The following is an 18,322-nucleotide window of genomic DNA, read 5'->3' as shown; positions in this document are numbered from 1 at the left end:
CCAGCTGAAAGGTAGATGGTCCAATCACAGCAGTCCTCCAAGCCTCAGTTTCCTCGGCTATAAAATGAAGGGTAGGCTTGTCGGGCCCCTAACTAACTGTAATTTTCCAACCTGAGGTTCAGGGAGAAATCCATAAAACAAAATTCCTTCAAAGTACTGCTAAAGGGCTTCCCTGGTGGCGCAGTGGTTGAGAGTCCGCCTGCCGATGCAGGGGACACTGGTTCGTGCCCCGGTCCGGGAAGATCCCACATGCCGCGGAGGGGCTGGGCCCGTGAGCCATGGCCGCTGAGCCTGCGCATCCGGACCCTGTGCTCCGCAATGGGAGACGCCACAACAGTGAGAGGCCTGCGTACCGCAAAAAAAAAAGAAAAAAAGTACTGCTAGAAGTGAACTCACTGGTCAAGGTTGAACGATTTGTTCTTTGGGTCCAGGTAGTAGGGGCTGCCATAGGCCACCAATCCCGGTTAACTTATTAATACACTTTGCCCATACATGTGACTAGTCTTTAAATCTCCGCACCTTCCCAACCTTCCACGGAAACGCTGTGACCCAGGCAGGTCCGTAGCCTAAACTTCAAAAGCCCGCCCCTGGGAGGGGAGGGGGTGAGGAGCCGAGGTCTAGTCGTGCGCCTGCGTACTGAGGTCGGAGGGCCGAGGTCGCGCGGCGAACCCCTCGCCAGCTCTGCAAACCGCGCGAGATTTCCTCCCGAGCTCTTTGGCGGTGAGTGAAGCGCGGGGCTCCGCCGGCCGGGTCTGTTAGGGCTGGGGAGCCCGAGGCTTGGTCGGGCCCTTCAGGTGAGGGAGGATCAAGGAACCAGGGTGACCTCCCGGCTTCCTCCCGGAGCTGCTGGCGACGCTAGCATTATTGCCTACGTCACTGGGATAGGGAATGCTGGAGAAGAAGCAGAAGCAGGGCTTTTTTTTTTTTTTTTTTTTTAGAATTGTTGGTAGTAAGCAACCTCAAGTTTGGACATAATTGTGTTTAAGGTGTCCTTGGGATGTTCATTTAACACATATTTAATGGGCACCTACCATGTGCAAGGCATAGGGGGTGAACGTAAATCACTGAACTAAACAGGCATGATTCCCTGTCTTGGTGTTTACATTCTGGGAAGTCAGTCTGAAATTCTGGGTTGTAGACGCAGATTTTTAGTAATTTACGTATGAGTGGTTGGTAGTAGGAGCCAGAGAAGGTGAAGCCACTGAGAAATGGAAGAGCCATGCAGGAATCCCCACACACTAGGGGAAAGGAAGGAAAAAAACAGAAGTCTCAAAGGAAAGGAGAGCGACCGTCCAGAAAAAGTGGAGGAAATCCCAGAGATTTACACGTTTTGTAATAAGGCCGTGGGCAACAGTCATTTGTGGCAGAATAATTGAGCAAGATCAGGGTAGAGAAGTTTTTTTGTTTTTTTTTTTTAAAGGTGTTAGGAATCTCATGTTATGGCAGTGGTGTGTGTTGTGTTTGCCTGTGGGTTCTAGTGCAGTCATTACCAGTTGTGCGACCATGGGCAAGTTATTCAACCTCTCTGTGCCTCGTTTTCCTCCTCTATAAAATGGGAACAGTGACAGTACCATCCTCAGAGTGTTGTTGGATGGAGGGGTTAAAGGAGACAATGGCTATTAAGTCTTTAGCCCAGTTCCTGGCACTTAGGTACATTCAGTAACCAAGCTGAGAGAAGGAACTTTCCCAAGATCCCGCGTGATTAGAAGCAGGATATGTACTCTGCTTTTCCTAGTTGGGTGCCCTACCCCTTATAATAGGCTGCAAGGTAGACATTAAGATAACACACTCTTTTTGACTGGCACTAGAATTTTTCAGTTGATCATTGATCTGGTATTATTTTGGAATATTGTTTACCACCAGTTAGGAACCTACGGGCAAATATGGTCTGCTTGATGTCAGTCAATAAGGACTTGAGTTTTTTTTCCCCTCCCATTTGGGATGAATAACACCACCACCACCACACCTCCTTTCAGATCTAGAGCTGGTGTATCATATTGTATATTTTAATTTTGTGACTAAATTTCTTTATGTTTTAAATGTGTTGTGCTATGGAGGGATATTGCACGATTATCCTACATTAGTTAATTGTAGTGTTTGATACTTGAAAACTTTCTAATTTAATACAGAGGGAGAAAACTTTAATAGTGTGCTTTTCATGCTGATAAGCAGTATTTGGACAAATCTACAGTGCATAATTTCAAGTAATAAAACATACATTGAAAGTAATTAGGGAAAAGGGTGGCAAAAATGAAACTTCATTTGGAAAGACTCCTTTGAAAATTTAGCCATCTTGGTGCTGTTTATCACCACTTAAGGTCAGTTATCTTTGGATCCAGTATCAATTTGGAAAACTTTGCCTTTTAACCCTATGTAATTTACACACATGGTGATTCAATAGGAGATTTTCTTTAAAAAAATACATTTAGCCCTGCAAGACATTATGGACTTCTCGCTGTGATGAAATAGGATGCACACAGCACCACCTTTAAAGATTCTTGCCTAAAAAGTCTGAACCTGCATCTAATCAAACCTCTAGATCTAACTACCTGTCAAGGATAAGAGGGGAGATAGAAGAATGAAGTAAATGACATTATGAGAAAAAAAATAAAAATAGGGACTTCCCTGGCGGTCCAGTGGTTAAGACTCCGCGCTTCCACTGCCGGGGCCACGGATTCCATCTCTGGTCAGGGAACTAAGATCCTGCATGCTGCTCAGCCAAAAAAAAAAAAAGACACTATAAGGATGCAACCGAAGGTCATTCAACAGACAAAGGAATGAAGAAACATGTTTTTTCAACAATCAGTGACATGAAATAAAAAAGGGGAGACTCAAAAATACAGTATATGGACCTTGATTCTTATGAACCAACTGTAAAAAGACGGAATTTGAATGTGCACTAGGTATTAGATAATGTCAAGGAATTATCTGGACTATTAATTCTGTTATGTTAATGGCATAGTGTTTATGTTTAAAACAACCTGTTGTTACAGATGCATAACTGAGGGATTTTTGAATAGGATGATATCTGGGGTTTTGTTTTAATGGGAAGCTGGGGAACGCAGTCCTTAGCTGGCAACATTGTGTCCGAAAGGAGAGAGTGTATATTGAGAGCAACCAGCCATTAAGGTCACAACCAGTGAGATTATAAATATATACATTATAAAAAGTAAGGAAGCAAATAAGATGAATATCCATGTTCTTCATTCTGTTTTATGGAATGCCACTAACATCAGACATTTAGTTCTTAATTAGGAGCAGAATTCCTCTCCTCTTGTAAAGGGTACCTACAGAAGAGTTGAACATTATTATGTGGCTATATACGTGAAAACCGTGTTTGGAGGTGATTGGCGGGCAATAGTGGAAAGAGTGAGGACAAGTGAGATCTGGGATGAGGAGATTTATGTTTCAGTCCTAACTCCTCTGCTTAACTGCTATGTGATCTTGGGTACAAACTGTACCTCAACTTCCGTTGTAAAATAAGGATATTACCTATATACTTTGTTTTAAGAAATAAATAAATCTGTGTGAAAGTTCTCCATAAGTTATCTCCATATAAATACTATGTTACGCAAGATTTGAAAAATACCCCGTGATGATTATCTAACATTTTTCTGAGAAGTATACATAAATCTCAGGTCTATATAAGAAACTCAGGTACTATATGGGATTAGAGAAATACGAAGAAATTCTGCAAATTTAGAAACTAGATTAGGAGTAGAGTCATGGGTAAATGAAATTACCCAGTGATACAAGGTAAGCATTATTAAATATCAAATGGATCTACAGATGGTTGTCAAATGTCTAAGTGTGCTGCTGTATAAACTTTGAAATGATGCTAAGAGCTAAATATATTGCAACTGTTGATAAGCAACAAGGATATATTGTATAGCATGGGGAATTATAGCCACTCTCTTGTAATAACTTTTAGTGGAGTATAAGCTGTAAAAATGTTGAATCACTATGCTCTACACCTGAAACTAATATAATAATGTAAATCAACTATAATTTAATAAAAAATATGTTGCAATTGTAAAAAAAATGTCATTGATATAATTGTTGTTCTTGGGCTTCTCAACATTATTAGGTACTAAAGAGGATGAAATAAAATATCTAATGAGAGAAGACAACTAGTAAATAATTTTAAAAAGGATAATATTTGCTTAGTAACTTAAAAACCAAACAACTTAGACATATAGGATGGAAATTTTTATGTAGTAGTTAAGTGATTGGAATGTCAGACAGCTTGGGTTTGGATCTCAACTCCACCACCTTAGGAAAGTGCTTAAACACTTTAAGGCACATTTCCTCATCTATAAATTGGGGATAATAATAAAATATTTAATAGAATTGTTAGATTAAATGAAATATATATTAAATATTATTAAGTACTACATGAATATATATGTGCATATATATATATGTATATATGTTTCATAGCACAACAATCCTTGGTACAGAATAACACTAATGGTCTGTTCTCATTTTTAGTGATGGATAAAGTAAGCATGCCCAAGTCAGATACTGCTAGCATTGGAACTTCATTTTGCTTCTTTCATTAGCTCAGATTGTAAACCCAGAACAAACTGATCCTTTTTTACTCACTTGGCCATTCTATATTACATAATTTCCTAGAAGGTGAGGATTTTAAAATGCTTTTGATGTATTACTTTTATAATCAGCAGAACTATTAAGAAATTTCCATTTTGATAAATGAATAAAAGAATTTTTGAAAATTTGGTTACATCTCAATTAAACGGCTAGTGTTTTATTTGCTACTAGACTAACTGGCTAGCTCTGGAGGAATATATCATATTGTTTTCTTTTAATCAAGCTACAGTAGGAGCCTTAATCATGATGGCTTGAAGATGAATGTGCCTGAATTATGAGGCCAAAAACATTTTGTTCCACTCAATCTTCAGTGAATTTGTTCTTATTAGTCAAATATTCTAATTAGATTTAGTCTTTCTTCATATATTTGCTTTAGGAGGCAAACTCTAACAGGAGAGACTACATCTTTTTTGGATCCTAAATATGATTTTTCCTTTCCTTGTTCAGAAACACAAATGTACATTTTTTTTTAACTTTTAAATTGTTGAATATTTCATAACTTACTTGTGATTTAAAACTTTTCTGTTTATAGGAGTTATTTTATACAGAAGTCTTGTGAGACCACTGTGCAAACAAGGTGATGATTGTACAAAGAGTGGTATTGAATTCCCGACCTGGTATGTATTTGTCTGTGATGAATGAACAACTGTGGTCTTTAATAATTATTAATGCAAATGGAGGAACAAAAAGTAATAATATGATGTAAATGTGGTAAATGAGGTAGGAAGATATTAACACTAGTAGAGATATTAGAAGAAACTCTTTAAATAATATAATATTCATTTTAAATTTTTATTTATTTATTCATTCATTCATTCTTGGCTGCGTTGGGTCTTCGTTGCTGTGCACAAGCTTTCTCTAGTTGAGGTGATGGGGGGCTACTCTTTGTTGCGGTGTGCGGGCTTCTCATTGCTGTGGCTTCTCTTGTTGCGGAGCACGCGCTCTAGGTGTGCGGGCTTCAGTAGTTGTGGTGCATGGGCTTAGTTGCTCCGTGGGATCTTCCCGGTCCAGGGCTCTAATCTGTGTTTCCTGCATTGGCAGGCGGATTCTTGACCACTGCACCACCAGGGAAGTCCCAATATTCATTTTTTAAAATGATAAGTTATCAAGGCCACTTGTTGGGGAAATAAGGTATTTTAAAATATTATAATTTTTAGAAGGTTATATTACAAATATATGTGGCTTTTGTTTTTTCTTTGTAATGTGTATCATTGATTCTTAAGATGTGCTTTTCTGTTTTATGTGAAAAGCACTGACCTATGTCATCCTAGGTCATCTAACCTGACATCTAACCTGAATCATAGAAGCGTAGGCATGGAAGTAACCTGAGAGGTTTGGGCCCATGCTGCCTTGATTTTGGTGCTTACCTAGCATGTGGCCTGGGAAAGACACTTACCTTTTCTCAGTTTTAGTGAAGTGAGCAATTAGATTAAAATGTCTACATTCTATTTTCACCTTATAAATTTGATGATTCAATGAATATGAAGTTTTAATTATATTCATTTAAGTTTCTCTTTTCATCTTAAAATGAGGAAGGATAGTTTACCTCTTTACTTTGGCTAATGTGGTATTTCTGCTACCTTGTAAATTTTAATTTTCATAGTTAAAAAAAAAGCTGGCTGTGCTTTTTTACTTTTTGAAATCCTTCTATAATTTTATAACAGATGAGGTGATTTACCTGTAATCACCTTAAAAAAGAAATTTTTACATTGACAGCAATATGCCAAAGGAAATTCTTGGAGAAAACCAAGAGCAAGTGAAACTATTTGAAGAATTTATGCTGAGTTACAGAAAAATTACAAAACAATATGGATTTATTCATGTGTGTATTCCAGGAGTGCTCTAAATCTTAGAGTGACCTTTTAAAAATAATAAATAATTCTATGGGAAAGTGACTTTTTGATTTTATATTTTTGCCTAATATTCTAGGAAAAAATGGTAATCCAGTGGCAGAAAATTTCCGAGTAGAAGAAGTAAACTTGCCAGATAATATCAATGAAGGACAAGTACAAGTCAGAACTCTTTACCTTTCTGTGGATCCTTACATGGTAAGAATCAGGATTTTGTGACTTAGTGAAAATAATTTTATTTTCATATTTTTTCATGTTGCATCTGAATTTCATTGTGTAAGCCTCATGATTAATAAATATTTGAGGGACTTCCCTGGTGGCGCAGTGGTTAAGAATTCGCCTGCCAGTGCAGGGGACATGGGCTTGAGCCCTGGTCCGGGAAGATCCCACATGCTGCAGAGCAACTAAGCCCGTGGACCACAACTACTGAGCCTGCCCTCTAGAGCCCGCGAGCCACAACTACTGAGCCCGCGCGCCTAGAGCCCATGCTCCGCAATAGGAGAAGCCACCGCAATGAGAAGCCTGCGCACCGAAACAAAGAGTAGCCCCCAATCGCCACAACTAGAGAAAGCCTGCGTGCAGCAACGAAGACCCAACACAGCCAAAAATACATAAATGAATAAATTTATAAAAAAAAAATTACTCTGAACCCTCAGACTAGTTCTTTCTGTTATACTTTCTCAAAACAGTACCTTGACCTTCAGCCTATATCCCAGTTGTAATTAATAATTATTTGTGTTGTTATTAGATATTTATTTTCCCTAATAAAAAGTTATTATGACAAAGATCTTATTTATCACTGTATTTCCAGTGACAAGCGTAAGTGCTTATTAAGTATTAAAGGAAGGAAGGAAGAAAATTACTTTGGTTGCTTTCACTTGACACTGTTAAAAAAAAAAAAGGACACAAGCATCTTTAAAGGGGAAAAAAGAAATCTGATGAACATTAACTTATTGAAATTTTATATCATTCAAAATTCACAAGTAATTTTAATCACTATGCGTGTACTGTATTTTACATGGTTATATTTAATATGTATATACTATTTTGATTTCATATTTGTGATTTTATATTCATACCTTCATATGAAAAACTAGTCCAGATATTATTATTATTTTGGTGGTTGTATAACATTTTATTCTGTTGACATCACTCGCTTACCTATGAGGAATTACTCGTTCCCACTTTTTCTGTTAACCTTAAGAATCAGGTTCTTGGTGTGGCCAGTATCCAATGGCTGCTGCACTTGCTTTTCAAGAATATATGGGAGGGGCACACAAGCAGAAGTGTGGTGTATTCCCATAGAAGCTTCTGCCTCAATTCCCTGTGTGGTCTTTTCCCCTGGTGAACTGAACCAGACCATGGGGGGCCCCTTGATCAAGCAGCCTTCCATCTATTCCATCTCCTGGACCACACTGTAGGCTTGTACATCTTGGCCTTCATGAGAGAGGCAAGAGTGAGCCACAGAGAGGAAGAAAGCCTTGATTACCTCTGGGAGAAGTCTTTAGCCCTAGTCCTATGGAAAGGTTTGGTGCTATTGTGACATTATGTCTTTGAGGAATAAAGAGAACATCCAGCTGAGGTTAGGGGGAATGTTGTAGTGCTTGGTCTGAAGTTGTGATGAATAACTGTACAAAAATTGTTTCATTTCTCTTTTGGGTTATTTCCATTGAGGAAGCAGTATTGCTTGGCTGAAGAAATGAGCAGTATTATGGTCTACATGTTACTAGTTTGTTTTCTATTAAAAAAATGGACAGTTTTATAATATTATCAGCAGCAGTAAGTGTACCTAATTTGCAACAATCCATTGAAACCATTGACACAGTATCTTGTATTATTTTTGCTAGCATAGTGTATGTAATATTACATAAATTTCTTTAAGTAGTAAGAATTTTAACAGCTTTATTGAACTATAATCCACATATCATACAGTTTACACATTTAAAGTGTACAATTCAGTGGTTTTTAGTCTATTCACAAAGTTGTGGAACAATCACCACAATCTAATTTTAGAACATACTTAAATTCCTTTTAAATTTCACTCTTGTTATAGAGGGGATACTTTTTTTTCAGGATAAAAAATAACTGAAAGGAAGAGAGAAATTAAGGTAAGTTTTGTTTGGCTAACACTGTACTTAACATTACTTGTTACATACTTTCTTTTAGTCACTGGGTAAATTAGTAAACTCTTTCAGTATTATCAGAGAGAATTATCCTAATCTATGTTTTCTTTTCTTAGCGTTGTAGAATGAATGAAGACACTGGCAGTGACTATATATCACCTTGGCAGCTGTCTCAGGTGGTTGATGGTGGAGGTATTGGGATTATAGAAGAAAGCAAACACACAAATTTTACTAAAGGCGATTTTGTGACTTCTTTCTGTTGGCCCTGGCAAACCAAGGTTATTCTAGATGGAAATATCCTTGAAAAGGTGATGTATAATATAAAGTATCTGATTTTTTCCCCCCCTGTAATTCCTTCTTTATGCATTTGGTGCTCAGTTCTTTTTGTTATCAGGGAAAAAATAAAAGCACATGTTTTCTTTTTAGATAGCTGTCAGAATATGGAAAGCCTTTTATTCCTCTTCCACTGTTGGTTGTAACTATATATGACAGTTCTTAGATTGCCAATGAGTGATGTTGTTTTCCATATTTAATTTCTCAAATTTTAAATAAATGTTTTATACTAAGAACTAGAAGGCCCCTTATAGTTGTATGCTTTAAAGTTTCCTGAGAAATTTCCACTTGACTTACAAAATTCATTTGGTTTGTGCTTGAAATTCCATCTTGTGTCAGAAATCTTGAGTTCGGTTTCTACTGTTAGGCTCAACCATGTGGAATTACCAATATTTGTCTGTTTTGACCTACAAAAACTGGCAGCCTCATGTAATTCAGCCTAATATTTGTCATCAAGGAAGTTACCTTATATCTCTGAACCTCAGTTTCCTTATGTGCAAAATGAAAACAATAGCTACCTCACAAGTGAATGTGAAAATTAAATTTAGCTATGATAAATGTGATTAAGGCTTTGTAAAAAGCTTTATAAAATTTTAGTATTTTTATGATTACCAATTATTATAATCAGTTAAAGACGGCTGTTAAGATAAAATGAGATGCGGGAGACATTACACAATCATTTGCCAACTTAATGGTACCAGTAAAATATATTTAACTAGAAATTTCATAGCAGGAGGTGAAAGAGAAACATTAAGCACTTTCTAGTTTTCCCTGTCATTGTGCTATAGTGGGAAATTGAGCAACTGGAGAGAGCTTAAAAATGTTTGGGGAGTAGGTACTAGAAATGAGGAAGAGGAATTCAGAAGGGATAGAAAAATGATCTTTGCTAAAAGCAAACTTATCTCACAATGTTTTTATACTGGCTTTACTAATAAACGACTATTAACTATAGGATACATTTCTGTGTAGTGTACAGTAGACCTTTCTGTATATTATAGACTTTAATATCTCCATTACCTTTATTCACACACCAGACTTAACTGATAGCCATTTAAAACTGCTGATTACAAACTGCCATTTTCTTTTTTTGTGGCAGACCAAGGTGGTGAATCTTGATTACTTTTGGTGGTTTATTGAGTTTTTACCAAAATTATTCAATTCCTTAAAAACTATTATAAAACCTTTATGGTAGGGAGTCTTTCTATATAATTTTTTTTCAATTCTCCCTAATGTTACAGATAAGAAAACAGGCACAGAAAATGCGAGAGAAGTATAATTAACTATTGATTGGGCTTGGTAAACATATAAACGTAAAATGCTAAAAAGCTGACAGAGACCTCATTTTATTCTGTAATTAAGCTAGAAGAAATTGTATCACACCTTCCTTACATTTCCATGGACCATTTTAAGCATCAGTAATGAGAACTGTTAGAGTTTGAGCTCATTTTTATATAGATAAATGTTTACTCTGGAATTGCTCAGAGATTTTTAAACTTTCCAGTTTTGCCTAGTGTTTTCCTGTTAAGTGTTTCCTCTCTTTTGAAATATTTGGGACATTGACAAGAAAGAATGTTTGGTATCTCTTATGTGGCAATTCTTTTTTAAAGGTTTTGTAGGGTTTTTTTTACTATAAAGAGAAGTAATATTCTTTTTTTTTTTTTTTTACTTTGTACAAGTAAATTATAGAATTTTAACAAGACTGAAGAATGGTTTACTGTTCTTGAAACTATGTTGGGTTGTTTATTAGTCCACTTGAACTGCCATTACAAAATACCATAGACTGAAATTTATTTTCTCACAGTTCTGGAGTCTAGAAGTCTGAGGTCAAGGTGCTGGAACATTTGGTTTCAGGTGAAGCCTCTCTTCCTGGCTTAAAGATGGCTGCCTTCTCACTGTGTCCTCACACAGCATCCAGCCTTTCCTCTGTGCACCTGCATAGAAAGAGATCTCTGGTGCCTCTTCCTCTTTTAAGGACATAAGCCCTATCAGATTAGGGCCCCACCTTTATGACCTCATTTAACCTTATCTCCTTAAAGGCCCTATCTCCAAATATACTCACACTAAGAGTTAGGTCTTCAATATATGAATTTGGTGGGGACACAATACAGTACTTAACAGGTTGTCTCTACCCTGTTGACTTAAAATGGAAATTCCTAGTATTATTTTTAAAAGGTATGTATATATTTTTTAGGTAGACCCACAGCTTGTGGATGGACACCTTTCATACTTTCTTGGAGCTATAGGGATGCCTGGTTTGACTTCCTTGATTGGGATACAGGAAAAAGGTCATATAACTGCTGAATCTAATCAGACAATGGTTGTTAGTGGAGCTGCTGGTGCTTGTGGATCCTTAGCTGGGCAGGTAAACTTTTGGAGAATAATCTGATTTTCTAAAAAACTAGTCATAACTGAATCTCTGGATATGTGTATATAATTTAAGATATAAAATTGAACAAATTTATACTATGATTATTTTACACATTTTTGGTAGAAGTGATGTTATAGCATGCTTAGACTCTCTTCTTAACAATATGAAAAATGTTACAGATTTTTGTATTTTGTTCTTTTTTTAAAAATTTTATTATTTATTTATTTATGCGGGACGCGGGCTTCTCACTGTTGTGGCCTCTCCTGTTGCGGAGCTCCGGACGCGCAGGCTCAGCGGCCATGGCCCACAGGCCCATACGCTCCGCGGCATGTGGGATCCTCCCAGGCCGGGGCATGAACCCGTGTCCCCTGCATTGGCAGGCGGACTCTCAACCGTTGCACCACCAGGGAAGCCCTGTATTTTGTTCTCTTTTAACCAAAACTGACATGGTAAATGCTAGAGCATTGCTGTAATCAATATGAAGAAGAAAATCACAGAGTACCTGTCTGGAATTACATGAATTAAAAAACAAATTTATATTTTAAAAAAATCATCTTCAAATAAGAAAGCACTTATTGGGTTCTAGAAGTATAGTAAATATTATGATAGAAATTTATAAAGTACATTGTTTTATGAATAATAGCCTTTATAGTGTGAAACCATTGAAACAAAACATTTTATCTTAATAGTGATTTTAGTTGCTCACAGGCCTGAAAAATATTGAATTGCAAGATAGAGATGTTTTGGGTCTGACTATTCCTTTTATGACATCATCTTTAAATTGCGAGATTTTAACATTCAAACTAACTCTAATTTTATTCAATCTTAATTTTTTAAAGAATGCCATTATATCTGTTCTCAGTTCTTTTGGTTTCAAATTACTTTCAGCTAAAGGCCTTAGAATCTAACCTCAGTTGTGACGAACACTTTCATATATGTACTTGTATTAACTTTCATACTTTCACATTTTTATATTTAAATTGTGACAGTTGAAAGTTGTTTAATTTTCAAAAATTTTCCCCCTAGATTGGCCATTTGATGGGCTGTTCCAGAGTTGTGGGAATTTGTGGAACACCTGAGAAGTGCCTCCTTTTGACCTCAGAACTGGGCTTTGATGCTGCAATTAATTATAAAGAGGGGAGTGTGGCAGAACAGCTCCGTGAATTATGCCCCTCTGGAGTGGATGTTTACTTTGACAATGTTGGAGGTGACATCAGTGATACAGTGATAAGTCAGGTTGTTTTCTGATTTGTTTGTTATAAATTTGAATACTACGGTTTATTTGATGTGATATCTTTTTACCTGATAGAGAGAAAAAAAAACTTTATAAAATTGTAGGGTTTATGGTGAAAAACATGATGGTCAGTATTGTAATTAAGTGATACAGAAGAGCTTGCTGAAGCTACTTCCATTTGTTTGTGGATTTGCTTGTGGATTTGCACTGTGAGCATCAACTTCAGTTCTTTGCTAGCAATGTTATATTTTCACCTGTAATTTATTTTTGTGAAAAAATACAGTTGTATTATTCAAATGAAATTCTAACCTTTAACTCACTTCTAACCATCAACCAACTTAAATCAACCAACTTACAGCCATGACTTTGGGTAAGGAAAGGATTTTCATAGATTGCAGGTATTTACATATTTTAACTGACAGTGTTACAGTTTATCAACATTAGCTGTTAACACTGCATTGTCCTTTACTCTATGTAAAATTGTTTTCAATTGAGGTGAAATTATTTAAATTCTAAGAAATACTCTACCAATAATAACAAAAGTAAGCAACAATGATGACAATGAGAACTAATGCAATTCTTTTGCTGATTACCAAACTCTTATTTACTGCTGTGTTCCTTTGCAGTAGACTTATTTTCTAGCTAATTAAAGCTCTCTAATACATATAATGGGTAAGTCTTCAAAACAAAATCAATTACTTGGCATTATAATTATATAATACTAATTATAATACTATAATGCCAATTATAACTGGCATAATAGTATTGAATACTATAGGGAATTCCCTGGAGGTGAGGTGGTCCAGTTGTTAGGACTGTGTGCTTTCACTGCCCAGGGCGCAGGTTCAATCCCTGGTCAGGGAACTAAGATACCACAAACCGAGTGGTGTGGCCATTTGAAAAAAAAAAAAAAAAAGATTAAATATTACAGTCAAGGAGGCTTTCACTGAGGCAGCCATAAAATTAGTAAACATAGGGAAGGTGTATATCTTAGGTTATAATCATCAGTTTTCTCTGAACAGATGAATCAGAACAGCCACATCATCCTATGTGGTCAAATTTCTCAGTACAACAAAGATGTGCCTTATCCTCCTCCACTACCCTCTGCTGTAGAAGCAATCCGGAAAGAAAGAAACATCACAAGGTGTGTTCTATACTTTCCCCTTATTACCAGATCCAAGGCGTTTAAAGATCATGGATGAATACAAAATATGTTGTTCTTCATATATAATTTTTCTTATTAAATAAAACTTGAAAATGTACATTTTAAGGTGGTCATTTAGGTTTTGGTTAACTAGGTCCCTGGCAGAAAACGTTTTGAAAGATGCATCTGTTCAATCAATCTTTCGCAAATCTTTTTTCGAGTGTTAGAAATTCCACTCGTATTGGCTTAAGTGCGAAGGAAATTTATTGGCTCATGTATCTAAGAAGTTCAGTATTAGCACTGGCTTAGATTTGGCTGGATAAAAGGTTTGCATAGTGGTGTCATGACTCAAGTTTTTTTTTTTTTTAATTAATTAATTCTTACTTTTGGCTGTGTTGGGTCTTCGTTGCTGCGCGCAGGCTTTCTCTAGTTGTGGTGAGTGGGGGCTACTCTTCGTTGCCGTGCACGGGCCTCTCATTGCGGTGGCTTCTCTTGTTATGGAGCACGGGTTCTAGGTGCACAGGCTTCATTAGTTGTGGCGCACGGGCTTAGTTGCTCCACGGCATGTGGGATCCTCCCGGACCAGGGCTCGAACCCGTGTCCCCCGCACTGGCAGGTGGAGTCTTAACCACTGCGCCACCAGGGAGGTCCCATGACTCAGTTTTTCTTCACCCCTGGGCTGTGCTTTCTTCTGGATTGTCTTGGCTCCCTCGCAGGCTCTCCTCTTGCAGCAGCAGGAGGATGACTGTTATCTTTACTCTTACATTTTACCAGATTAGCAATCCAAGCAAAAAAGAGAACAGCTCTCTTCTTGCAGTTTTATCACATCTCCAGGCTGATACTTAATGGCTCAGACTGGCCTGGCTTTCGTTACATGAGGGTGGGGAAAGGATGTCACCCACAAAGTAAAATCACAGTGTTACTACCAAATGGGATTATAGATGCTGGGCAGAGAATACAATAGAAGTCCATTATACTTACGCTTGTAACTACATCTAAAGCTATATCTGACCAGACTCTGTGTGATTAAGTCCTAATGTTTGAAAGATTAACAAATTTTAGTGTTCTGGAATGATTTGATTTGGGCTTTCTCACTCCCTCCCTAGTCTCTGATCATTATCCTTTTCTTCCCCACTACAGAGAAAGATTTCTGGTGTTAAATTTTAAGGACAAATTTGAGCCTGGTATTCTCCAGCTGAGTCAGTGGTTTAAAGAAGGAAAGCTAAAGGTAGAACTTGCTTCTGTTCTTTATCAGTATTATTCTTCCTGCTACTTGATATACTTTTGTATTATTTGAATTTAATATTAGTTTTGTAATAAATATTTCTACAGAAGAAAAGTATACTGAATATTATAAATTAACTTTACCTCCTGAGTGAGGATAACTCTTCTGATTGAGAAATCCTCTCATTATTCCCTTTATCTAAAATTTTATTAACGTTTACTTTTCTTAGACTATATTACAAGATCAATAGGTTTTTGTTTTTTCCAAATTGTAATATTCATTAACACATATTTATGGAATGCTACTATGAGTTGGAAGCTGTGCTTATAAGCACCTCCTAGTACCTCTCCACCACCATACATCTTTCCTGCCCTCCCTGGACATTCTGATAGATCCCTTGGCTGTGGCTGAAAATCAGGAATTATCGATCTGGGGTCCAGAGACCCTGACCTAGGATGTTCTTGAAATGTGAAAATAATAGGCAAAGTTGTATGTGTGTGTGCTTATATACTTTGTTTTTTGAAAAGAAGGTGTATAGCATGTGATATTACAAACTGAAGATTAGACAATGGGAAAATAGGATTGTACTTAAAAAATGAATTGATAGGAAACTTTTCTGGACTACCTACACAAAATGAAGATCTCTTTTTAGACAGAAAATGCTAAATAGTATTGCTGCCTTTTGTAAAACTGAAAACTGTTAAGTAGAAACACTTAAGTCTAAAGAATATAAAATATACCTATTTTGATTTACAGATCAAAGAGACTATGATAAATGGATTGGAAAACATGGGAGGTAAGATGAATGCAGATTTATTTATTATACACATGAGTTCAGCACAGATACTCTCTTTTTTCTTTTAATTCTACTCCTCTGTTGTTTTTTTCTTTTTAAATAATTTCTTTCCTGTAAAGTCTTGATCAAATTTCATGAAGTTCAACTTAGTGGTATTTAAGAGCCATTGTTTTCTCATTTCAAATTGTAAAGTAAGTGTTTCTTTGCTTTTGTAAATAACTTATGAAAAAAAAATGTAAGAATTGTGAAAGTCATTTAGCCTCTAGGTAACTTTTTCTGATTGAATGGTTCTAAGCCATCATAAGATTACATGAAGCAAATTTTCAATATTGGGTTTTTTTTTTTTACTAACATACACAGATTTCAACACTCTCTTTTGTTTCAAATAAAGAGGATTGAATAAAACTGATAATTTTTCCTTTTTGAGAAAAAAATTTTAATATATTTGGAGATGTATATTTCACTTAGTAAAACTTTATGACTAGATTTCTAATATTTTAAAGTTATTTAAAAATTGTTATTGCTGACATTTATCCTCATATTTATTTGCCTCTAGTCTTCAGACTCTGTAACAGTGAACATGGATGTAGACACCAATTAATCATTTCTAGTTGGATAAAAACACATTTTTAACATGTTAATTGGGTTAGTTTGTCCTATAACTTTGCCAGTGTTTTACTTGAGGTTTCTTTTCATGACAGTTTCCTTTTGTACTTAAAATCATTGAAAAAATTATTCAAATTAATTGTATGTGTCTGACCTACTGATAAACATGTAGGATGGTGACATTTATGTTTTCAGATAACCTAGTTTTTTTTTTCTTTCCAGCTGCATTCCAGTCCATGATGACAGGAGGTAACATCGGAAAGCAGATAGTTTGCATTTCAGAAGAAACCTCTTTGTTATCTCTGTAAACATCTTCATTAAGGAAATACACAGATTGCTTTCCGTTTTGCACAAAGATTTCAAGATACATTAAAAAAACCCTTAAGAGTACAGATACCTTTTGATTTAAATGTGATCATAGGTGATATTTTCTTAGCTGCATAACATAATTCTTTCCTGTGTCTTCAATATCATATATGTATTCTTCATCCAATATGATTATTTACAATAATAGATTGAAGTCAATATGACCTATTTTTCCTTCTTTTGCTAAAACTAATATTACATGAAATTTATATCAGATATTCTGAAACCACTGGAGATTTGATGTAACTGTTTAATAGATCATACAAAAGATTTTTTAAATAACTTTTATTAACTTCATAAGTTGTATTTAAAATAGAATACTTGAGAAGGCACTTAGTAAATATTGAACTGGACATGCTTTACGTAATTCTTTTTTTTTTTTTTTTTTGCTTTACATAATTCTTGAACTGAAGCTTGGTGAAGAATAAATTGGGATGGTCTTTCCATATTATAGATGGAAGAGGGACTTAATTGCAGGGTGTGTGTAGGGGTTTTGGGGAATTCAGAGCTTGTGGAACAGTTTTTGGGATAGGAGAGCAGAGGCTTTGTGTTGGGAGTAGTATGATAAATTAAATAACTGAGGTTGGTTAGGTTGATGGAGGGACTAGATTTACTACAGAAGATATGTGTTTTGCCAAGTAGTTCACAGTATAGCCTAAAACCTCAAATATATATTGATAAAAGCCTATGTTTATTTTAGGTTAGCAGGCACATACTGTCAAATAGTTACAAAGATTTCGAGGGCAAATAGATATAGACATCAATTCAAGTTTTAAATGATGAAAAAGATTTAAACAACAAATACAGCTTCGGGCTTCCCTGGTGGCGCAGTGGTTGAGAGTTCACCTGTCGATGCAGGGGACGCAGGTTCGTGCCCCGGTCCGGGAAGATCCCACATGCCTCGGAGCGGCTAGGCCCGTGAGCCATGGCCACTGAGCCTGCGCGTCCGGAGCCTGTGTTCCGCAACAGGAGAGGCCACAACAGTGAGGCCCGCGTACCACAAAAAAAAAAAACAAAAACAAATACAGCTTCAGAAAGTGACAGAACTGAATGAGCAAAGTAACAAATGGTCATAAACATGGATGTTCAAGACCTATTAATGTACCTCTAAATAAGAGCATTTGTTTTATTAATTGTAATCAACCCTTTAATACAGTAAAATTGAGGATATTTTCTGAGTGTTGTGCTGGCTTATGGTCAGCTGTTTACAAACTGCAATATACTTTTGTGTAGATTCGAACTGTGTTAGTAATCAGTCACTCCAGTTGACCTCAGTGGCCTTCGCTTCTTTCTTGTTTTATATACTTTTCCAGAGAGCGCTGCATCTCTTGTCTGTGTGTTGATAACTCCCAAATCTGTATCTTATTTCTGACCTCTTGAGATAGGTAGGGACCTTTACCTCCAAGTAAATATCCCATAGGCACCTGGAATAGATAAACTCGGCTTATCTAAAGAGGAATTATCTTCCTCTGAAACATGTTGCTTCTTTGTTTTCAAATCACCATCGTTGGTGTACTAAACTACTCCCCTGGTTTCTTCAACCTTGTCTCTGTCCTTGAAAATGCCCTTCTTAGAACACACCTTTAATTCCCACTGCCACTATCTTAGCTCAGTCCCTCCTTCATCCTTTGGCACGCAGCAAGTATTCAAAAATTAGTAATTTTAC

General features: G+C 36.3%; 1 protein-coding gene across 2 annotated transcripts; it reads left to right on the top strand.

Moving 5' to 3' along the window:
* The first annotated feature begins 608 nt into the window (after positions 1 to 608).
* On the top strand, positions 609 to 17,278 carry PTGR2 (prostaglandin reductase 2). Of its 2 annotated transcripts, XM_060004236.1 has the most exons (10): positions 609 to 720; positions 5,144 to 5,228; positions 6,541 to 6,659; positions 8,701 to 8,892; positions 11,109 to 11,279; positions 12,312 to 12,521; positions 13,542 to 13,663; positions 14,804 to 14,891; positions 15,645 to 15,684; positions 16,513 to 17,278. In XM_060004236.1, exons 2-10 carry the CDS (start codon positions 5,192 to 5,194, stop codon positions 16,596 to 16,598), a joined length of 1,065 nt encoding a protein of 354 aa, XP_059860219.1. In that variant the 5' UTR covers positions 609 to 720; positions 5,144 to 5,191; the 3' UTR covers positions 16,599 to 17,278. The 2 variants fall into 2 exon arrangements, with proteins under 2 accessions (XP_059860219.1, XP_059860220.1); XM_060004237.1 differs by lacking the exons at positions 609 to 720; positions 5,144 to 5,228 and adding an exon at positions 5,669 to 5,742.
* The last annotated feature ends 1,044 nt before the right edge of the window (positions 17,279 to 18,322 follow it).

The sequence above is a fragment of the Delphinus delphis genome, chromosome 2 (assembly GCF_949987515.2).
Source record: "Delphinus delphis chromosome 2, mDelDel1.2, whole genome shotgun sequence".
NCBI classification, from domain to species: Eukaryota; Metazoa; Chordata; class Mammalia; order Artiodactyla; family Delphinidae; genus Delphinus; species Delphinus delphis.
This window is presented reverse-complemented; position numbering and strand designations above follow the sequence as displayed.

Excerpts from the sequence above, each read along its gene's own strand:
- PTGR2 (XM_060004236.1), top strand. The coding sequence starts at position 5,192 with ATGATTGTACAAAGAGTGGTATTGAATTCCCGACCTG. Across the intron at positions 8,893-11,108 it reads ATGGAAATATCCTTGAAAAG|GTAGACCCACAGCTTGTGGA; the intron begins GTGATGTATAAT and ends TATATTTTTTAG. Across the intron at positions 12,522-13,541 it reads GTGATACAGTGATAAGTCAG|ATGAATCAGAACAGCCACAT; the intron begins GTTGTTTTCTGA and ends TTCTCTGAACAG.